Genomic DNA, 24,219 nt, shown 5'->3' on the forward strand with positions numbered 1-24,219 from the left:
TTTAAAAAGCAGCAAAATTGGGAATCTGCGAGCAAGTGAGCTGAGGCGTTTTGTTTTTGTTACGGCATGGTGTCTGGATTTTGGATGTCCAGATAAGGGATACTCAACCTGTACTAGTATTACTGCAATACTTTCCAGTTATAGATGGCCTAGTACTGCCAGGGGACTAGGGCATTGAACTGAACTCAAACACCATTTCAGAGAGGGGTTTTTTCAGTGAACCAGGACCAACCCCAAACCTAAAATCTGTTGTGTTGAACCTGAGCCAAACCCTGAACATAAGTTGCGGTGACAGGCTCAAAATACACAATTCAATACTGTAATCGAACACCCTGCTTTCAGCTGTATGAATGTCTTATTTTCCTGGGGTTCTTTTTATCTTGTTGTATACATTTTGTTTGTAAAACCTGTTAAAAATTCAAATATGGTGAAATTATTAACTTGAGGGGGAAAATATTGTATTCATCTGAACAGAGCTGTACTGCCAATAAAAAGGTTCAGTCTCATGCTGTATGAAATTATCTAACATTGTTCAAAATGTCTGAGGCAGAATCTTAAGAGATAAGAGACTCCCCTGCCCTGGAATTTAACCCACATTTTTAGAAGCTCAAATTCTGCAGAGGACTCACCTTTTCTCATCTCCCCAGTTTTCATGCCTTTCTGGTGCCTGAGACTTCTCAGTCTGCTTCCCTCGCTCCTTACATATTAACACCATGTAGGAGAGAAGAGAGTGCAGGGGTCACATTGATGAACTTCACAAAAAGGAAGGCCACATTAACTATCTTAGCAAAGTATATTAAGCCATTACCTTAATGTAAGAGATAGGTGGTCCAGTTTGTACATCTCCTTGGTCACAAGAAGCCACATCCTCTGAGCTGGGGTCAAGGTAATCACAGACCTCTGGGTCTAGTAAGGTGCAAGGAGAGCAGAGGGGGTGGGGGGGAGTGAGAGAAGAGAAGCTTTGTAATTGGGTGCACTGAACCCACAAAACCCTACACCTGAGGACAGGAAACACATCCTTATTTCCTCTCAACAACCTCCTCCCAACACAGCAAAGCCTGTAATTATCACAATGCAGGGCTAGCCTATGTTACTAAGACTTATGGGTACCCAAAATACAGCATTCCTCTACATTCCAGGGAGCCAAGGAACAACATTTACCTTTATGCAATTCAGCTTTATTTCCTAGTAACTGATTGTCATTCCTGAGGGTCTGCTCCCTTGTCGATTCCGATACCTGAGAGTGAAGGCTGATTGTGTCATCATCAGATGGCTGAAAAAAGCAGTTAAAAGCATATTCCATTTGTCCTTCAAACTAAATATTCCAAACACCACCACCAGAGACCTGTGTGGTAGTTCTGGGAGACATTTCCCATGGGCTGACTACACTATTCTTATCCAGAGGAATGAAAACACAATTTAAGTATTTGTATCCTAATGCCAAAAAGCATACATAAGAATACTGCGACATGCTTTAATTCCCTTTTCCTAACCCAAAAAAGAAACACTCCAGACTGACTGAATGTTTACCGCCAAGCCAGTGGTCTTAACATGCAGAAGAGGGATTGACTGTCAAGTTTGGAGCGGCATACAAATTTGATGAATAAATAAATAAAAGTTAAAGGGGATGCCAATTTGGCTAAACAAACAAACAAAAAAAACGGAAAGAGCAACGCTTCAGAATGCTGCTATTAGGGGATAGAGCAAAGCATGGAAGTCTTATTGGTGTAGTTCTTCACAGCAATTCTTAAAGTATTACAATTAAATGTAATGGGTCATGCAGCCAAGCTTCTCACACAATATAAGGTAGCCATGAGAGTTAAGAAAAAGCCATGAGCTCTTCTAGGTTTCTTTTGAGCCACTTAAAAAAGGGGAAACTTACTTCTGTTGTGGATAATCTTTTATCCCCATTATCACTACCAATGCCGGAGTCTGGGCCATGGTTTTTATTTGGATAAAAATCTTCCATACTGTAACAAAGAAGAACCTTGTTGTGACAAACGCTGCAAGGCAGATTTCAGTTCCCTGAATGACAGTGAGCACATTCCTGTACAGAAGATGATTCTTTTGGAGATGGCTTTTTTGCAGAGATTCTCCACATTATAAGAGGATTTGTTAAAATGCTCTTAGGTGGAAGACACCAATTACCTTGCCTGTCCTCTAAATTTCTCAAGCGGTATTCCATTGCTGTATCAGGTAGACAGTTTAGTAGGCATGCCTACAAGCCAAAGAGTTATGTTCCTAAGAGGTTCTATTCAATACACATGCATAATGGACAAGAGTTTTAAGTTTTGTAGGAAGTGAACCATCTGCATCAGTACCACTCCAAAGCCAGTTAAATATTTCAACATCTGTGAACGTATCTGGATGGGGAGAATTTCACAGGGGCCCTTGGATTTATAGCTAAGTACAAATGATCTTGTGAGAAGCTTCCCAAAACCTCTGAATGTTTAGACTGGCAATATTAAGTCATTATATGCTCTGAGACTACACTGTATAAGTACTACACTGTACTTTAATTATATAAGATCTGGGTGACTTCTCCCACCAAAAGTCTGGAAAAACAATTCACTAAGATTGTTTTGACACTAGGTGGCAGACTTCTCCGAGTAAAACTGTTATGTACTGAGTGAAAGCAGAAGTAAAGGATTATCCATGGACCTGTGTTGTCATAGGAAAATTGACATAAACTGCATCTTAAGTATATTAAGAATTACTTGTTCAACTATTTATTTATTTTTTACATTTCTATCCTGCTCTTCCTCCGAGAAGGAAGGAAGGAAGGAAGGAAGGAAGGAAGGAAGGAAGGAAGGAAGGAAGGAAGGAAGGAAGGACATGTTTATTTTTACCCTCACAACAACCCTGTGAGGTAGGTTAGTTCAACTCTGTGAACTGCACACCATTGCTATGGGGAAAGAGTCATCCAAGGCAGCTACAACTCACAAGAGCTCTTTGCTGCCACCGTAGGATTTCTCTTCTCCCCCCACCCTAATTCCCTATCCATCATTCACCTTATTCATTATGTTAAATAAGCTGGTTTGAATAAAGGATCATACATAAAATGTACCACAGACTTGGTGGTGGTGGTGGTGGCTGCGGAAAGCAGGGAGGAGGACTGGCCACTGGTTAGATTGTGACCAAGTGTGGTGAGGCAAAAAAGAGCAGTTAAAAGGTTCTTTGCGCATAGGACATACTTGGTGAATGGTCCTTCACAACATGGAACTATTGATTGAAGACACTACACTGCTTTAGATTCCTAAGGAAATAAACGGATGGCAAGAATCCAAAAGGGCTTCCTCAAGGAGTCTGCACAAGATGGTACTTGGAGGATGGCAACCCAAACCCAAGACAACTTTGACCTACAAGTGCTGAAAATATCCTTTTTTTAAAAGGCATCCAGAACTGCATTTTACAGGTCCTGAAAAGGGGAGGCAAACTTACCTGTCTGTGAGTGGCTGAGAGGGGATTCGTTTACCCAGGGATGGCAGATCCAAGGAATCCGGCTTTTTATCTATTCTGAGGCATGCTTGAATGCTGAGGAATTTAAATATGTGTACTTTGCCCTTTAAACATATCTGTTAAGAAGCAGATGTGGGGAATAATCATTTAACCAGATGGAGCATTGATGGAACCCATTTGGAGCAACTGTCATTCCCCGCACCCCATATCAGGCACAACATAGCAGTAAGCTTAGTCAAACTCCCACTGTTCAGGTGGCAGACAGACCTGGTATTTGGGCAGCCCGCCCCTGCAGGACAGAGAACGGGTCAGGCTAAAAGGGGCCCACAATAGCCATCATTTGAAGTAGCACAGGGATACCTAACCTTGGATCTCCAGATGTTGTTGGATTACAGCTCCCATCCCTGGACGGAGTTGGCTGGTAATGATGGGGAGTTGTAATCCAAAAACATCTGGGGACCCAAGGTTGGGAACTCCAAGAAGAGTAGGCATAGTTTAGTAGGAAGCAAGTACAGAGATCCTTGTTGACTAATGCATGTGGAGAAAACATTAAACCTCTACAGAAGACTGGTTCTCCTTTTGGTTTGCTATACATCATAGTGAATCAGGAAGAGAAACTCATTTCAGAAGCTGTCTAGTCAAGTTATAAAAACACACCAGCTCCCAGACTTTCCTACAGGCATTATCAAAACCAATGACAGAAGTAATGCACACAAAGGGTGATTGCACAAATAGATTTTGGACAAGAACAGCCCATTTCTTCACTCTGCAGGCACCTGGGTGGAAAAGCATCTATGACAGACCCTCCACACTTTCAAGCAAGGCGAAATGAAAGTTTTAACAAACCTGAGCTGGCGGTAATTGCATTGGATTGTTATCCAAAATTATTACTTGTAAATAGCGTAGCTTCCTGTAGCAGACTGGAATCTCTGTGATTTTATTACAAGAGAAATCTAGTTTTACCAAGGGAAGATCTCCTAGTTCTGTTGGTGAGAAAGACAACAGACACATTACAAAAGAGGTGCATTGTTTAAGTGAACCAGAAGGAAGCTGGAAGGATTGGGGGAAGCAGGGAGAGAAGCTTACCATCAGGCAGCATATGGAGATTATTTCGTCTTAAATTTAATTCTCTAAGTGACTGTAGTTTTCCTATTTGCTGGGGGAGGACCTGAATCTCATTGCAGCTAATATCCTGTGTTAAGAAACAAGGAATCAGAGTGTCAAAGAGCTTGACTGAAGTTTTTCTAAAATATGGGAAACGATGATACACACAAGGTACAACAAGGATTATGCAAGAGCCTTCCTTTTAATTAGGCTGTTCAAATGGATTACCAGCATGCCTGAGCTTTACAGAGGAGGGAAGCAAAGAGAAAGATCCAAGGGAGATCAAAGATTTTCTAAATGAGTATTCAGTCTGAAATCTCAAGATGAGAATCTGTTTACATGGGATTTCACGTCCATTGTGGGAATGACAACAGATGGTTAAATAGAAAGTTGGGGAAATAGCTTCATCTAAGTTTGCAAAGTTTCTTATGAATCTATGACAGCAAAGTGTCAGTACATCATTGCAGAGATGTGAGTTTTCTGGGGGTGGGGGACAATGGAAGAATTTTCTGGAAAGAGTTCCCATGCAAATTTCCCCCTCATTTGCATAAGGTAATGTAAATGTAAGGTCTGTAATATTTTTTCTCCTCAAAGGTGTTACTATACAAGTGTTCCTGATGCCCTAGAGAGATTATCTTATTTGACCTATTTATACAGTAAAAACACACACCTCAACCATATTAAATTTCCCACAACGTATCTCAAAAGCTTTTCAAGGAGCCAAGTAGAAATTTTAGAAAATTTCCACAGAAAAAATTAAGTATGGGATTCCACCACCATCACCCCCACCACACACACACCCACCCCTTTCTATTTTAGAAAATTTTCTACCCCACTTCTGCATCACTGTCAAGCATCCCAAATCAGAGGGTTTTGACATTTGAATTTCTCTCTCTTTTGAAAGTATATGTGGAAGATCAAGGGAAAATAAATTCTGTCCATTGCATGAGGGAATCATAGCATTTTAGAGTTGGAAGGCCTAACCCTCTGCTCAATGCAGGTAACTACTACTGCATTGACTGTTCCATCTATTTGAAAATCTCCAGCAGAGGAGACCCTAACACAGCACAAGGCAGACTGTTTCGCTGTCAAGCAGCTGTTAAAGTTAGGAAGTTCCTCCTAACATCTAGTCTGAACCTGCTTCCTCATTAATTTCAACCCACTGGATCTTGTCCTTCTTCCCTCAGGAGCAACAGAGAACGAATTCACTTCTCCTATGTAACAGGTATTTAAAGACTCTCTTATCCTTCTTCCTTAGGCTCAGCTCCTTCAATCATTCCTTGCAGAACTGGTTTCCAGAACAGTCAACATTTATTGCCCTTCTCTTAATGAGTTCCAGTTTATCCAGGTCCTACATAAATTGCAGAGCCAAGATCTGGACACAGTATTCCAAATAAGTCTGGCCTGCACAGAGTGGAATGGTTACTTCTTGTGATCTAGACACTATGACTATTAATGCAGCCTAGGATTGCATTAGTTTTTTTAGCAGCTGTATCACATAGGAAGCTGCCATATACTGCGTCAGACCATAGGTCCATCTAGCTCACTATTGTCTATATAGACTGGCAGCTTCTCCAAGGTTTTAGGCAGGAATCTCTCTCAGCCCTATCTTGGAGGTTCCAGGGAAGAAATTTGGAAACTAGAAGCTCTTCCCAGAGTGGCTCCATCCCGTAAGGGGAATATCTTACAGTGCTTACACATCAAGTCTCCCATTCATATGCAACCAAGGTGGACCCTGCTTAGCTAAGGGAACAAGTCATGCTTGCTACCACAAGACCAATTATCTATCACACTGTTGGCTCATGCTCAACGTTGTCCACTAATACCCCTAGGTCCCTTTCACATGTGCTGCTGTCCAGCCAGGTTTTCTCCATCCTATACTTGTGCATTTGATTTTTGTTACCCAAATGTAGGACTTTACACTTGTCCCTGATGAACTTCATCTCGTTGGTTTTGGCCAAATATTCATGTTTCTCCAGAAATTTCAATATGATGAATAATGGTCCTTAAACCCACCAATCCATTTTTATAAAGGAGACTTGACTACATGTGCGATAGCAGTTAACATTCAATTCCTTGGAGAACTGGAAGATCCAACTAGACAGCATTCACAAAATACAGTCTTGCATTTTGTTCTCAAACTAGTCAGAACAAGAATTAAAGCCAAAAAAAAAAAATCATTTATAAGAAATAAAACCCTTATCCTTCACTGCCATTGCATTCACATATATTATGTCAGTACTCAAAGGGATGAAGAATTACCCTAGGATAAAGAGGCTACATTTTAGGTTTTCTATGAATTGCAATTTACTACTGTACTAGCTTACTACTGAAAGAGGGAGAGATAAAAATTGCAGGTTAAGTAGAAAAAGCTATGCAGTGACACTCACCAATTCCATTAGGTCTCTCAACTTTCCAATTTCTTCAGGAATGGACACAAGCTTATTATTGCTCACAACCAAAACTTTAAGCGGCAGTTCAAACAGGTATTTTGGCAAAGTTGATAAAAGATTGCGACTAAAGAAATAAGAATTATGTAGTAAGTATCTGGAAGTTATGAACACTGACAGTTATCCACAGACCACTTAACTGACTTGCTGTGCTTTTAATTTTACAATGAATCTTTAAAAAGTGGTTGGTGGATCACAGCTAGAAGGCGGCAAAACCTGTTTATGCTATAACTGCTAGATGTATCACACACATATTGTTCTGTGTCCCCCATCTATCTGGGGTGGGGGTGGGGGAATGAAGATCTAACGTTAGAGCTTCACATACATCTCAAGTCTAGCAAATGTATTCAGGTACACAGCTGCTTACTTTGGAACCAGCAGTGCAACTGTGGAAGAGTAACTACGCTATGCAATAACTAATTTCCCTAGTAGATCACCAGGAAGTTTCAAGACAAACAGCAGCATCAAGCATTCAGGGGGGGAAAAGAACAGAGGCAGCTGAGAATAAGAGTGTTCACACCCCACCTGGGCTCAGAACTGCTTTTTTGCATATCACTGGTATTTATCAGATGCCAAAACACTCATTTCCCATAAAACCAGATGGAATCTGCTGACTTATCAAAACCCCGATATTTAACAATATATGTTTCAGACAGGGATCAATCTCATTTCCATAAAGGGACCCAAGAGGTTTTTTGGGGGAGGCAGGAGGGCACTCTGTGCAAACACGCTCCTAAGCTCACTTTTAAGAGCAGCTATAAAGGCACTGATGGTTTTTAAAAGCACTCTAGAGTGCCAAGACCAGAACACAAATGAACCAGGCCAAGGTAAACTACACTGTCACTTTTGAATCTTTATCTTGAAATAGAGAATTAAGTAGTCAAGACAGGTCACCATCCAATATCCACTGCCACCCTCAAGTGTACTTGAGGCAGATGTTTCTCTAGCCTTGTCTCAAATGTGCTCAAAAGCGGAGATTCCAAAAGTTCCCTAAGTAGCCTGGTCTATTGCTGGGCTTATCCAAGAACTAGGAATCCTAGGTTTGTCTCAAATTCACAAGATCTATGTAATTTAAGCCCATTATTCTGCCCTCCGATAAGATGAACAAGTGCTTTTCTTCCTCTTCGTGGAATCAGTTTTTGAAACAAAAAGGGGCCTGCTACAACCTCCTATAATATTTCTTCCTACTGTGCATTTAGCCCATTTCTCACCCCAGTAGCTTTCCTTGACTTGCTCAGTTTTAAGGCTACAGGACCTCTCAGTTGTGAAACAGGGACCCACACTTGCCAACATGTAACAAAGGGACAGTTCTACCACAATATCTGATCTCTCAAAATTCAACTCACATAAAGAAAATTGTCACAAACCTAACATGCAGAATTAGCAGGAGAGCCTATCTCAGGGATGCAAATACGGTTTAAAAAAAAAGCATAGCTGACAAGCCAATTACAGAGTACCAGTCAGTCCGTTTCCAAAAGCTGGTTATGAAAAGGCACCATTAAAAAGCCACCATGGAATAGCTGCCAGTCTGACAATTCCTCAGGGCCATTTCATACAGCTGTTTCCCTAGAGCAGGGGGAGGCTACTTGTGACTATCTAGATATTGCTGTACTACAGCTCCCATCATCCCCAGATGTAATACATGGAGACTGAGGGTGATGGGAATTGCAGTTCAGAAACACTGGAGAGTCACATGCTGCCTAATACCTGTATCCTAGAGAGATATTCTTTGGAGTATGAAAAAAAGGTCATATATACCCCTCATGTATGATTACCATGCCTGTTTTGCCACATGTATGCATGTTTGGACATGCATATGGCAAGATACATGCTCCTTTCCTGCCCTGCCCACCCCCCCGACACTTTTTCCTTATTCCCATTTAGGGAAAGTGTTATGAACAAAGTTGCTCACATTCTACTTTAAATCAAAAGTGGGTGTGCAGTGAAGGCACTACACACTTTGCATCAACACATGTCTTTCAGAAAAGATTATCCTTTTTCTAGCATTGTAGTTGATCCAGCCATTTTTCACAGGCATGCAAGATCAGCAAAGCTCTCTCAGCATTAGTTCAATTCCTAAAAGCTGAAATAAGTGTTGCAAACGTTTACCTTTGCATATCAAACACTATATCTGAAAAGGGAATACAAGGAACAAAATCAGATTTCCTAGCAGTTTTACAAGTTGGCAGCCTCTGATTTACAGACTAGAAAATGGTCTTCTGGGCAACTCTTTCCCATACAGGTGGGGATAACTGACATTCAAATGAGCTGCAAGGCTTCCTTTGATGCTGTGCCATTGTGTCTAGGTGGTAGGAAAAGATTACTCACCTGATATTGAGATATGTTAACATCTGCAGATTTTTAATTGCTTCGGGGATAGATTTAATGCAGTTGTGATACAAGTTCAACGTCTCAAGTGGTGCAAACTGCCATACATCAGGAGGAATTTCAGTGAATCTGTTCTTAGAAAGGTCTGAAAAAAAGAGACAGACATTTCTAAAGATCATTCTTCTACTTAACATTGGAGAGACGTACAAGTGTGTTGCGTCTGAAAGATGCCAAATCATTTTAGTATGACTGACAAAATACCAGATTTTTTTTTGTAGGGGGGAGGGAGAGATAGTATTCAGAGTATCTGTAAATGCAAGTCTTCCTCCAAGTGTGGGGAGTTCTGAGGAACGAAAGAGAGCTCCCTTCCACCAGTGTTTAGACAGATGACTAGGGCAAGAGAAGCTTCTGAGACTGACATACCATGACCTTGCCCTATGTTTTTGGAGAACTTAAATGAGAAACCAGCTACTGCTGTTCAACATCCATGCTCCTCAGCAGCTCTGCCACCTTAATGCAGTTGTTCCTTTTTGCTCCAGCAGTACAGTAGCTGATCTCTCCCGAATGATTAGGGAAACAATCTCCAAACTCACTCTTCCCATAAGCTCTTGGTCTTCTTCCACAAACAGAAATAAAATCTATTGATACACAATCACATTTGCTTGCATTAATCCAGGCCTGCACTACTTTGAGAGCCAGCATGGTGTAGTGGTTAGAGTGCTGGACTAGGACCAGGGAGACCCGAGTTCAAATCTGCATTCAGCCATGATACTAGCTGGGTGACTCTGGGCCACTCACTTCTCTCTCAGCCTAACCTATTTCACAGGGCTGTTGTGAAAGAGAAACTCAAGTATGTAGTACACCGCTCTGGGCTCCTTGGAGGAAGAGCGGGATATAAAATGTAAAATAATAATAATGATGATAATACTACTTTGGCCCTCCAACTGCGCTTTTAAAAAACACACACACTACAACTCCCATTGACTATTGTGGCCAATAGTCAGGGATTATGGGAGTTGGAGTCCAACATCTGCAGAAAGGCCAAAGTTGTGTAAAGTAAAGGTAAAGTGTGCCATCAAGTCAATTTCAACTCCTGGCGCGCACAGAGCCTGTGGTTTTCTTTGGTAGAATACAGGAGGGATTTACCATTGCCTCCTCCCACACAGTATGAGATGATGCCTTTCAGCATCTTCCTATATTGCTGCTGCCCAATATAGTACCAGCAGGGATTCGAACCGCAACCTTCTACTTGTTAGTCAAGCATTTCCCCACTGCACCACTTAAATTGTGTAGCCCGGCATAAATCCCTCCTCACCTGTGACTTCCCATTCCCCTGTTTGTTACAGTGATCTCTCCCGTCCCTGCCATTAAAATTAACATCGCAAGCCCACTGAGACAGGGACCCTATTCTTATTCTGTAAAGTATTATATATACACAGCATATTGATGATAGAGTATAAATAATAATCAGCATTCTGAGGAAATTCTGCTACCACTGCTGGGATAAGGTGGATTTGTGGTATATGTGCCAATGAGCCTAAGCTATGAAATGCCTATATAGTCTCTGAAGAAGCACAGCTGTGCCTAGTTTTTTAAGACTACTCCCCCTCCCCCCGCATTTTTAGATATTTCTGTCTTGAATGTTTTCCAGTTTAATAGACTGTTTCAAGGGAGGGTGAGCAAAAGAGAAGTGAGGATCAAGTACGGCTGGACACTAGATTTTAGATGCCAGATCATCTTTGGCTTCAGTCCTTTGTTCTCTCTGCTGACACATGAATAGACTCACACAAAAGCAACCTCAAAAGACTGATTAATACTTCCCAAAGCCACAGTGTTTCCTTCCCTGTCTGCAGACTAGCGCTATTACTTTATTCTACCAGGGTGGAAAGGAAGCCGAGTAGAAGAACCAGTATTTTTCTGTCTCATGAAATCAAAGACATGGCCTTATGTAGAGAAAGAACATTTGCAAGGGGCAATGTAGCAGAAGATACAGTATAATTTGCCAATTAAATGTAAATCAAAGGAAATCCATTAAAGAGTTTGTGGATTTTGCAATCACATTAGGGAAACCTTAATAATCCCAATAGCAAATAGCCTTCCTTCAAAATTTAAGAGTTGGTACCTGATTTCTTCTACTCTCCCTTTTGTATTTTCTTAGATTGGGAACCATTGTTATAGGGTGTAAACTGACTTGTCTCCACTGGCAAAAAGGCAAAGCACACACGTAGTTATGTAAAATCCCACCGGAGAAAGCCATTAAACATATTGAAAAAATATAGAACATCCATCGAAGATTACATGTGTTTGCATACACACACACACACACACACCCTTCGATCTCGCAGAAGGTCTAGTCAAGAATCCAAATCTAGCCCAGAATCACAAGATCTAGTCAAGAATCCCTTTCTAAACTGCAATGACAACTGAGCAGCACAGTCCACATCTCAGTCTGGGCCTAACTGCCACCACAAATATAGAGTTGGATCTAGGTGTCTTACACAAACAGGAAGGCACTTCCCACTTGCACATGGGCAGCCATGATTTCTACTGACATTGCCCTCCATTCACAGTCCTCCATGCCATAGCCCACACTAGAAAGATCCCCAGCTATGCAGTGGCCAGAAGAGAGCAGTAAAATCATAAGAGCAGCAGTCAATAAGGGGATTTACTAAAAGGAAGTTGAAAATGAAAGTGAAGATCAAATCTCTTTGGAAAACTTGAAGGATATTTAGAACCACATACTTAGAATACTGTACATACAATAGATTAGAGAAGGTAAAAAATGAAAGAGGATGCTGGGATGGCTAACAAGCAGGGCCAAGGAATCAATCAAATATACTAATACCAATAGCAGCTTCAGGCTAAGGTGGTGATTCTCTTATATTTAAGTAGGGAGAGAGCAACTGGCCCTATTCAACTCCAGCACAGCATCCCAACAGTGGCTGCAGCTGGTGACTACCTTATGTTTCTTTTTAGATTGTGAGCTCTTTTGGGGAAGGCTGGCAGAGTGGCCAAAGCAGTCTGGTCTGAATCAAAGCACTTTGCCAGTACAAAGTCCTGAATCAAATTGGGGGCCATTCTCAGTCAATCCCAAATGGAATTGGGATTAATTATGTCAGAAGAAGGAAACCGGACAGGGAAAACAAGATTGTTAGACACAAAGATTTGAAGATTGCTAAAGGAAAATATGGAGATTGTAGAGAAGCTGAATGAATTTTTTTACACAGACTCACAATGGATATGGCCAGGCACCCACAGGTGAACCAGTTTTTAAGGAGGACATTTAAACTATCAACAGAAAGTTCAGAGTAAACTGAAATTCAAAGTTTACAGTTCCAAATGGATCTCTCCAAAATAGGTGAATGAGCAATGAAACAGAAAATATATATCACTTCACTTCCTTTTGAATTCCAAGCAAAAAATCCTACCTTCAATGATACCATGATGGGTCTGAACTGACAGTGACTAACTAGGAAATATACTGGAGTCATGGTGAATACATCAGTGGAAGAAACATTTCGGGATGTATGGGGGAAAGCTGTATTTCATGCTAGAGAGGACTAGGAAAGAGGTTGAAATTAGAACTGCCAGTACTGTGATGCCTTCATATAAAGCCTAAGGCATGACCACATTTGTAATTCTATGGTCTGGTTAAGACATAATTTAAACCAGAACTGAATCCTAGCTCCATGCAAGCTAGAACTTCAGGTTTTGGTTTCTTTTGAAATGCTGGCTAGAATAAGCCAGGATCACTAGGCTTGAACATCATGTCAGAACCTGGCTTGTTCTATGCCAGCATCAGAAACAGAATCCTTCCTCCCTTCACAAAGGGGAGAGAGAAGGGCACACACCTGAGGCTAGAGGACACCAATTCTGACACCACACGATGTCTGAACCAGGCAGCAGTGTAGTTCTGGTCGCTTCATCTGAGAAGGGCTATTGGAGCAGTAAGAAGAGCATAAAGGAGTCCTTAGCCTGATCAAGGGAAGGCTAAATCATTTGGGGCTTTTTAATTAGGGGGGGGGTGACCTGAGGTTCACAATAGGGGAATTACACATCTGAAGAAAGTGAGTCAAGAGACACATTTCTCCTCTCATAACCCTAGACCTTAGAGCGACACTAAGTTCTAATGTTATGAGAGGACCAATCAACAAAATTGACTAGGAGATTCAGGACAGATAAAAGAAAATCTGTCTTCAAGGAACACAATCTATGGAATTCACAGCCATAAAATATGATGGTTGGCTTAAGGAGTGGATTAGACAGATCCATGGAAGGAGAAGAGAGGCCTACCTCCGGATATTAGTCATAGCAGCTCAATGGAGCTGCCATTGTTCAGAGGGAGTAGGTCACTGATTACCAGAAGCTGGAGAATAAACAGTGGGGAGGACTACTGCCTTTATGCCATGCTTGCAAACCTCTTGGAAGGATTTGCCGGGTGCTTTTGGAGGCAGGACACTGAACAAGAAGGTCCTTTGGTCTGATCCAGCAGGGCTCTTGCGCTGGACATCCCATATTTGTAAGGAAGCACTGCAGCTAACAAGTGAACTGGGAGGGTGGGCTATGACACAGCAGCAAATAGCCCTTACTGAGACAGACACAGGATTATATGCAAGATACTGTTAAAGGTCATTTGGACACAGTGGAAGGTCTAATGATGAGATCATAGTCATCAATCTGCATTGCAGGAAGCCACACTCTAATTACTTTCTGCACTGAATGTTAAGCCTCTTGACAAAGCCGTAGGGTTAACCCACCAACACTAGACAAATCCTGCACAAATTATACTGAAGGTTTCCAAGTACCTGCTGCGATGCCACACACAGCCAACTATTCCTCTGTCTCACAAATAGACAGGCTCTCGCTCAACCACACAAAATGTGCGATTCCAGAAGAATATTCTAGTGAGTTTTCGATGTGCTTACCCCATTCCTGTGTGCTATATGAGGTCAGAATATGGCAAATGGGAAAAGGTGAGGAACCCTGGAAAACAACCCAATGTCCCCACCCCATTTGGTCCAGCATTCTCCCAGGGATCAGGGACTGCCATTATGCTGGACATCCAACAATTGTAACAGAAGCATTGCAGGCAAGTAGCTGTTCTAGGTTTTGTTTGGTTTTTTTACAACAAAAAGAGCAAATCCAGGAAGGATTTTGCTCAACATGGCACATGATTGGGAATGTTTCTCTTCTCTACTTGCTTGCCTGAAATCCCCCAACACCTCCTTAATCCAGCCTTCCCCAGAGTCTAGCTCCTCAGTTATGCAGCTTCAGTCATAATCCCTTTAACTGTGGGACATCTCTGGTAGCAATAATCCAAAATTACTTCAAATCCCTGGAATTCTACCATCTCAGTGTCACCTAAAGGCCAGTGTTCCCTCAAATAAAATCTTGCATCCATTATAGGGGCAACACTACACTTTCTGTATGCCTGAACACCCCTCCAAAATTCTTTATGATTTATGAAATGCATTCATTAACACACAGAGTAAAAACCACTTTCATTTACCTCCACCTCTTCTTTTCCTCAAATAAAAGACATCTGTGAAATAAAATGACAAATGCTCATACTGAACACACACTTTCAGTAAAACTTCTAAATTTACAATACAAAGTCCTGTAGCTCAAACAGCAAACACAGAGCATAGCAGTGAGGTGAACTCAAGGGATGTCTTGAGGAGTGTCAAGGGATTTGGAGTCTCCTAACGTATACAAAAAAGGGAATTATGTCAAAGATGTTCCCTCTCAAATCTCAAGCCACGTTAGCTCCAGTGGCCTCTCATTCAAACTGCCAAATTAAGGCTTTTGCTGTGCATGTTGCCAAAGCTACAAATCACAAGGATTAGGCACAAAAATCCATTTAAGCTTAATATGCTAGAGTTGAAGAGCAGCAAGAAATAAGCTGGTAGCAATAATATAACTAGATTTAAGTGCTGAACCATTAGAGGTAGAGAAGTCTTTGATGAAGGAACTGAGAATTTGGGTCCCAAATAAAGGACCTGCACATTTTGCATCAATATACATCTTCTCATTCTGAGCAACACAGTACTTCTGTGAATAGTATTTATGCTGCCTTATTTAAGCCCCCTAATGGCACAGCGAGGAAATGACTTGATTATCAAACCAGAGGTTGTCGGTTCAAATCCCCACAGGTATGTTTCCCAGACTATGGGAAACACCTATATTGGGCAGCAGCAATATAGGAACATGCTGAAAGGCATCATCTCAGACTGCACGGGAGATGGCAATGGTAAACCCCTCCTGTATTCTACCAAAGCAACTATAGGGCTCTGTGGTCACCAAGGGTCAACACTGACTTGATGGCACTTTATCTTTACTTTTCACCAATGATGTGCAGCAGAAATCTTTCCTTTTGAAACATACATTGTTTCTTAAAATTAGTTATTAACATAATGAATGGACAATATCAGCCAAATTGGGTTGTCCCAAAGTGGTAACTAACTTTTATTAAGTGACTATCCCTAAACAGCATGCAAATAATAATTATGTGCAGTTCATTGGATGTGCTAAAATTAGTATGTTCACCATTTCAGTGCCTCCACTCTTTTTAAATTTTAAGCAATACATGGATGGGAAAGTTATTCAACTTTGTTGTCATATCTTAAAATATTTACAACTACTCCAATCAATCATCAAGTAAATATTTGAATTTGACTACAACGTTTAAGTCACATTAAGTGTGCTTTTCTCCCCTAATTAAGTATTTTTGTCCAGCTATTGGAAATAAACTATTGAAAATATCTCTTTGAGATATTTATTAAGTATGAAAAATTAACCATCATGCACCATTAGTTTTGTTCACTAAACACATAAACACGTTAGTTTAACATCTCAATCTATTTTGGGCATTAGATAGTTTTTCAAAATTTTCTGCAAAGTTCACATCACTATTTTCCATCTACCCAAACTAATGATAACATATCTAAAGAAAATGTAGTTGGTAAAATCATGTGGTTTTAAATCTGCATTTTAAACACACCGATATGTGCCTTTGAGGATACTGAAGACCACTGTTCCCTCTAAGGTGTGCACACACTCAAGTTTTTGGATGTCAGCTCAGTTCATTTAAGATCCCGCTCAGGTTGAATCAGGAAGGCCCCATTCTGAATGCACATGGTGCACACACACACTGCCTTGATATTGCTGCGCAGAACAAAACTTATTCCTTATAGAGATGAAAAAAATTAGAGGGACCACTGCTGAAGACCATAAATTTGCTTAAGTGTGAGAAACTCAAGTATGTAGTACACCGCTCTGGGCTCCTTGGAGGAAGAGCAGGATATAAATGTAAAAAATAAAAATAAAAATAAAAAAATGAGGAAAGGATTTTTTTCATGCTTCCCTTCCCCATATTTGGCATGGGGCTGGTACAGCTTGCATGGAGAGGACCCTTTGATCAAAGGTGCTACCACAGATTGACTTGTAGTTGTAGGCCACATCCAAAATGTCTTTAGACATTAATTCTATCTTTCAGGTACAGAAATTCAAGTTAAGAACAAACTTGTACAAACTGAACATTGTTTACATCTGTAAACCAAAGCAAAACTGCTCATGCAAGGGAATCTTCTACTCAGAAGCAGCCAAGAATCATGCATTGCTGAATTGCACGTTCTTTTAAAGTGCAGCTATATGCCAAGGCAGAATATCGCATTAGCTTAGCCTAGGAATGTGACCTGACATCTCTTATCAGAGCTTAACTACCACTCTAGCCCGGACTTGCTTACAATCTCTGTCAAATACTTAGAGCAAACAGAGGCAGGGAGTGAAGTATTTTACATACTTTCAAAATAGGCAGCATGTTTCTTTGATTCATGAGACAATTGGGGGGAGGGGCAACCACAACAAAAATAGTACCTTTTCATCATTCTTCTACACTTGAAAGAAAGATGGAATATTCAGAAAAGCAACCAAGTCCTACTCAAGACTGTGCAGGACCAACTGTCCCCATCAAGGGAAGAGAAGTAAACAAATGTCACATCAGATAATTACTAGCCAGTTCCAGAACCTGACATTTTAAATGAATAACTCTTGATACCAATGTTAACTTCCAGATGAAGAAATATAAGAGTTTTACTGCAGCACAGAAGTAGTGCTAATGGCGGCTTCAGACTACAAATCAGTGTGCCTTAAGTCTGGAATTCACGGTTTCCTCATTCTGTTTGAGGAAATAGCACATTAAGGCTTTCTTTTTTTCTTTTTCCAGCTTGCATTTGTTGATTCTTTATCATTTCGGGTTAACACTAACTTTGCTGGGGAGGAAAAAAATTTCTGCGAACAAATCTTCTAGGAAACACCTATCTAAATCTAACCCTTGTTTTCACTTTGCATTCTCCATTCCTGAAGAATGAGAAGTGCTCAATTCTGGAAAATCTTCATCAATTTATTTAGATTCCTAGCTTATCTATCTTGGTCCAGAACAGTAGGATCTTAAAGTGTGATCCATTACAGATGCTTATACTGAGATGAGGCCAGAATACCTGTCATAATAGTGACATCTGTCATTTTCACAGTAAACACATGCAATACCAGGAGATCAATTAGTTTCTGTGAAAAGGGATCAATTAGTTTCTGTGAAAAATTTATCTTTTCTTGTTGCTAAGGAGCCCAACTTATGTTTTTGTATAATTATTTCTTGCGGGGGGGGGGGTGGAGGCAGACCTAGCATCTGACTATCATGTCAGTAATGTAACCAATCTTAGGAAAGAGATGGGGGTATGAGTCCAGGCTCTTTTTTCTTGTTGCTGTAGGCATCTCCCTGTTCATCTTTAACTATCACTGGTGGCCAGATGATAAAGAGCCCAACTTATCATAATGAACAAGATTTTTTTTTCTTCCAGTCTTATTTGAAGACATCTTCCAACATTTGATCTGCGAGGCTGGCAGGGGGGAGGAAAGGAAACCAAGCCCCCACTCCCCCGCCCCGGTAAACCCAAGTGACTGGAATGCCTGCACATGCTCCTCCATCTCTCCCGGTTGCTGCCCTGTAAGAGAGTTGGTGCAGGTAACCTTCAGCAAAATTCTTTCAGTTTGCCGGTAAGTGGCCAGCATAGAGGGCCTGTGCTTGGGTCTTGTTCTTTCACACCCTTTAATGGTGTGCCCTTTATTCCTGAGCCATTCTGGCAACACAAGATGGCGGCACTTCTTAATGACCTTGGCTTTGTGCCTGACTTTGCCCCCCGCTTCCACCCCAGGGTCCTCTGAAAGGGAGCCCATGAGAGCTTCCCCTGGCTGCCAAAGGTCCATGTCTAAATGCTTTCTGGGGTGGTGGGGGGAGGAGTAGTTCACCGAAAAAGAAGAATGAAGAAGGATAATTGGGGCAGGAGCCCCAAGGTGCCTGTCCTACCAGGAGCAAAGACAGGGAGAAACTGGGGATCTGACCCCTGAGCATGCTGGGAGAGGGGATGGACCTCCAGATACCTGAAACTACCTGAATTTCCTGTCTATTGGGAGCAAGTGATGGAAGTTAACCCTTTGTAAGCTGTGTCTTCCTACTTCGAGGGGGAAAAGGCAACCTAACCCTAACCCTTTCATGTTGGTGTTCCATAGCACCTGATGTTAAGTGTGGCCACCTCCGACTGATTAAAATATACAGTTCTCAAGGTTAGAAGCCATAGATAGTCTTTTCTTCCATGAATTTATCTAATCCCTTTTCAGAACTATAATACAGCTTACCACCATTATTAGCTATAGATGGCAAATACTGATTAACCATTATACGGCTTGCTTTGCATGTCCAAGTTTCAAGGCAAGCTAGTAAGCTGTCCAAGGGGCAGAGAAGAGCCTTTCAGGCCTGCTGATCTCATGACTGCCATACAAGGTTCTGAAGAAGTTTGTTTGAACGTATTTCTCCTGGCACAGCATACAGGCCTGTCATTACTCCACACAGAAAGCAAATGAAAAGCCTCCCAAGTTTTGCATACACAACATGCAAGCTGCACCAACACATTTCACCATTTCATTCCAAGAGCGGTCTAACCACTGGCAGCCCAAGCTACATTCTGCCTTAAGCAAGCACTGCCCATACTTCTAACTTTTCTTTGCAATTATGAGTGTTATACGCCTTGCTTTTAAAAGAAAAGCAGTACTCAGGAAACCACATTTCTATTCTTGTTAAGTAAATGCACATAACATGAACTTCCCTGGCAGCAAGTCTGCCTGCATAAGCAGCTTCAGTTGAAGCTTTTGTGTTCTGCTAGACATTACCTTGGAACATCATGCTCCTTTCAAATCAAAGTGTATTCATGAAGTATGGAATGCCTTGAAAACACACTCAGCTGAAAGATGAAAACCTCATACGCCAGAGGATAGTATCATTTACCATGATTGCTCTTGCACACAGAGGACAGCCCTGGTTAAGGACCAGTGTTCCCTATAACAGGGATTTTCAGATGTTGCCAACTATAACTCCCAGCATCCCCAGCTGCAATTGTCTTTGGCGGGGGTTATAGAAGTTGTAGTCATCAACATCTGGGAATCCCTGTTATAGGCAACACTAGTAAGGTCAGAATGCTGCACAGACCTGTTACATTTCCATTTATTTTGCAAAATACATATTAGAGTCCCAACAGGCACTGACCACGTTTCTAGCAAGTACTGGGTTCCTAAATACACAGTGCTTGCTTTTTATATACAATTTGTTTCTCAAGGTAACAGCTCTCACTTCCAAAGTCACTCCAAAGCAGAGTTTAATTAGAACAAATCTAAGCTCCACACTGGCATGTCACAAACCTTTAAAGCTTGGAAGATTAGCATTCCCTTACTATAAAAGAATCTACACTAAATCTAGCCAACAAATCAGGATGGATACGTTACTGCTGTTTCAAATTATATGCAAGGCTTCCATAAACATTTTCCATTTAAATATTTTTTCCAAGTTCAGAGCATAAAGTGCCTCAAACACATTTTATATATCCTTGTCTGAAAAGTATCAATTCTTACACATTTCACATGTTAGTATCTATTAAAGCTCTGCATTCATGCAAATAGGAAACCTTTAGCTATACGGGTCAAACTGCTTTGAGCTATGCAAAGATGGCAGACACATTGTAAGTTCACCAACACTGTTGTGTCAGGAGCTAACAATCATACTTTTACTGGACCTATACCTCGAAAGGGCCATGAGCACAACTTGTGACCTTCCGTACCGCTCGCAAGTGTCTTAAGATAACATTGCCTACATACTACAGCACGCAGCTTTACATTTTAAGGTTATCAGTTCTGTGTATGGGATTTACTTCTAAGTAAACATGAATAGGATTGTGCTATAAGTCTTCAAGGGTCTCAAGAGTAGCTATAAGACAGACACCAGTTGTCCAGCAGCTCTTCTTTCAATCATGATGCTATATGAACCACCACCATAGCCTGGAACGTTCAATATTAATTCTGTCTCTTATAGATTGTGTTTATCAGTAGGCCAATTTCAAGTTTTATTTGTACTCTATTTCTAAGCAACTGAAGCCTACCCAAGATGCACACACATTGGGCAAATAAACCCTGTCAGTTAGTACCCAAAATATTATTTTAAATAAGAAACCTAGCACAGATCCAAAATGCTGCATACCACAAAGATTAATGGTGAATATGTACTCAGAGAGTACCATGGGAGTACAGAATTACCAGATAGGAAACTACGCTGAAGTTTTGTATTCAGAAAGATAACTAAACCTCCTGTAAATCACCCAGAGAACTTGCGTTTTGGGTGGTATATAAATGTATTAAATAAATAAATGTATTAAAAAAATAAATAAAATAAACTAGTTTATCAGATACCCCACACTAAACCACATCTCTCCTCCCAAGTTAATATACAGTAACTGTCATTTCTGATACAAGAAAAACGCCAGGTCAGATTTAACAAAGTTTTACAGCACGATTATATTTTAATAAAATGCCCACAAGGTAAACAAACCCAAGTCAAGAAATAATAAAGGTAGGCCAAACCTATTCAGCTTACATAAAAACCAAATGTTCTGAAGCCTGTACAAAGATTGTGAAATTAATGGGATGCACACTGCTTGCATTAAAAGCAGAATTATGAGACCAGTCTGCATAATTAAGTACCAGTACCTATATAAAGCCACAATATGCAGATTGTATTTACAAACAAACTGCAGCATGTGCATTTCTTGCATGTCTCTTCTCAGACACTCAAAAACATACTGAAATATCTGTGACCTGGCAGTCTTGAATATTAAACTAGTGTCTCAATCACACAATTTATATTTGATTTGAAACAATTAACATGAGCTGCCTCCATTTAGATTAAACATATGCATAATGGCCATTTGCTGTCACTTCCCTGCAGTAATAGATACAGTTCTCTTTTTTACCTCTCTCAGTCACTAGCCTAATCCTTTATGATGTTCATTCCCCAACACTTCCCTGAACCTACCCATAAAAGGCCAAGCCCACCAACAATAACCATCAACCCAATCCCTGATCATAATGCCCACAGAACTGGCTTTCCCCATTCAAACCCATCCCTGCCACACACCTCAAAAGCATCCCAAGCCAGACACCAGCCTGACAAACCTGCAACGCAGCCTTTCCAGTTCCTCTTGTGCCTGTACAAAGAGACGCTCCCCACATGCCGGTGGCAGCAAGCAAAGCTCTCCCTGCTTGCCTGCCTTCCTCCAACCCATTCCAGCATGCTCTCCTAAATGCAATCTTGGGGAGGGGGTGGGGGGAAGAATATGTGTTTCTTTCAGATCAGTCAAAAAAACCCAACAACAACTATCCTGGAGAAGGTCTAACATAAGAGAATTCAAGGTGCTTCATTTGGATCTGGCTGCAACTGAGAAGCAGAACCTTAGCCCCACCAAGTCCCCCATATCTTCAAGCCAGCCCCTCTCCAACCTGCTCTTTGGAAGAGCCTTATTGCCCATCCTACACCCTCACCCCTGTAATGCCAGCCCAGCAGCCACCCTCCACCAGGCCAGCAAGGACAGCTCCAGGGAGGGCCGAGAGGACAAGCGCCACCAACCCCAGGAGTGGCTTGCCCACCGCCGCCCATTTCTGTTTCAGAAATTTATTATGTGAGACACAGCTTGCCCACCCACAACTGGACTCTGCCTCTTCTGGGCCACTCCTCAATCCGCCTCTGGTGCCATCCCTGCAGGCCACCCGAATGAAACACCTCCAAATTCTCTTCCATTGTGTACCCAGGCTGGTGGTGGTTGTCCACAGTCCAGAACCACCACCTCGGCAATGGAGAGAGAGAGAGAGAGAAAGAGAAAGAAAGGGGCGGGGAGGGAGGCAGAGAGAGAGAAGGCTCCAACCAAGTCTCGCTCTCACTCACACACAACATAAACACACAATACAGCACAGCGACCCTCTTTCCCTGCCTCCCCCCCACATCACCCTTTCCAGCTCCTCCTCGTTCATCAATATATTGACACGCATATAAATAAGAGGCACGTGCAGCCAGGGGCCGAGCAATTGACTGCACCCCGCCTTCGCTGCAGAGGAGGAGGAGGAAGGGCAGCCACACCTGGGCCCGGGGCACCCCCCCATCTCCCGGGGGGGGGGCGGCGCGGCATCCCCTCCCTCCCTCCCTCCCACCCAAGCGGCGTCCAGAGCCGCTCTCTCTGACAATGCAGCCCTCGCCCAGCAAGGCGGCGACGGGAGGGAGCACGGGGGGGCTCCCCTCCCCCCGCCGCACCAAAATCACGGGCGGTCTCGACCCCCCCCCCTTCCTCCTCCTCACCGGCTTGGGTGGTGTCGCTGAGGTCGCAGCCCGCGCCCGGGGCGGCAGCGGGGAACTCGCGGAGCTTCCTGCCGCTGAGGCAGAGGACGCCGGAGCTGCCGGCCTCCTCCAGGGCCTTCTCCAGGCTGCGGCCCGCCTGAGGCGCCGACGAGGAGGCCGAGGGGGACGAGGAGAGGGGCGGCGAAGCCGAGGAGGCGGAGGAGGCCGCGCCGCCCCAGGCAGGCCCCGTGCCCGGGTAGGAGAGGGTGAAGTGGGCCGGCAAGCCCAGCCCCAGGAAGCCCGAGCCGGGGCCCTGCTGCTCCGGGTACGAGAAGGACGACGAGGCCGGCGGCGGGGGAGGCGGCTGCGGCAGGGGGGGCGGCGGCGGTGGGGGAGGGAGGAGGGGCGGCGGCGGGCCCGAGGCGGGCGGGGGGCCCGAGCCTGAGCCGGGACCCCCGCCGCCGGCCGCGCCGCCTCCGCCTTGCCCGGCCGCCATGGACGACTTCGCTGCCGCCCCTTCACGAGCGCTTCAGCCGCGAATGCCTCGCCCCGCCGCCGCCACCACAATAATAATAAACAGCGGCAGGCGGAGCAGCGCTCACTGCGCGTGCGCGTGGTGGAAGGGAAGGCAGGCCAGCCAGCGGGGGCGCCAACTGCGCGTGCGCGTGGAAGGAGGCGTGAGGTGAAGAAGGCGCCTTCGTTGCGCAGGTGCGGGCCGAGGGAGGGAAGGAGGGAGAGCGGGTGCCTCGGCCGCGGTGAGAAGGCGGGGCCTCAGCTCGAGGGGGCGGGCCAAAGGATGCTCTTGTCTGTAGTGGGGGGACCTAGCGGGGTTTCCCACCTCTTCTTGGAGAGACCCTCATGGGAAGTGGGTGGGATGCTAGAAGAGTTGCCCTTTATTCTAGGTGCAGGTTCAGCAACCTGGTTAGAACTACTACTAAAGAAAGGAAAGATTGTGCCGTCGAGTCGGCGGTGTGCACGCCTAGCGATCACATTCCATGTGATTTTCTTGGAAGAATACAGGAGGGGTTTACCATTGCCTCCTCCCATGCTGTATGAGATGATGATGCCTTTCAGCACCTCCAAATAGCGCAGCTGCCCGATATTTGGTGACTACAAATGTATTTATTAGGCACAGTCTGGGAAGCACACCGGTGGGGATTTGAACTCAGGGGT

At 43.1% G+C, this 24,219-nt stretch overlaps 1 protein-coding gene across 16 annotated transcripts in view; it reads right to left on the bottom strand.

Annotated features, from left to right (window-relative positions):
- LRCH2 (leucine rich repeats and calponin homology domain containing 2) overlaps positions 1–23,647 on the bottom strand; it is a 41,813-nt gene extending 18,166 nt beyond the window's left edge. For 9 of the 16 annotated variants that reach the window (XR_008311630.1, XR_008311627.1, XR_008311626.1 and 6 more), the window contains exons 1-10: positions 23,068–23,609; positions 9,342–9,486; positions 6,954–7,080; positions 4,546–4,651; positions 4,306–4,442; positions 3,442–3,575; positions 1,883–1,970; positions 1,162–1,273; positions 809–906; positions 630–697 (exon numbers count right to left, since the gene is read on the bottom strand). Coding sequence is in view for 5 of the 16 variants with exons in the window: in XM_053273830.1 (XP_053129805.1) it covers positions 630–697; positions 809–906; positions 1,162–1,273; positions 1,883–1,970; positions 3,442–3,575; positions 4,306–4,442; positions 4,546–4,651; positions 6,954–7,080; positions 9,342–9,486; positions 23,068–23,542 (1,490 nt within the window). In the remaining 11 variants the exon portion in view is untranslated. Of the gene's footprint in view, positions 1–629; positions 698–808; positions 907–1,161; positions 1,274–1,882; positions 1,971–3,441; positions 3,576–4,305; positions 4,443–4,545; positions 4,652–6,953; positions 7,081–9,341; positions 9,487–21,893; positions 22,027–23,067 lie in introns of those variants that run through there. The other 7 variants (XR_008311632.1, XR_008311631.1, XR_008311633.1 and 4 more) reach the window with 7 other exon arrangements.
- Positions 23,648–24,219: the final 572 nt, after the last annotated feature.

This window comes from Hemicordylus capensis, chromosome 11, assembly GCF_027244095.1.
Source record: "Hemicordylus capensis ecotype Gifberg chromosome 11, rHemCap1.1.pri, whole genome shotgun sequence".
Lineage (NCBI taxonomy): Eukaryota > Metazoa > Chordata > Lepidosauria > Squamata > Cordylidae > Hemicordylus > Hemicordylus capensis.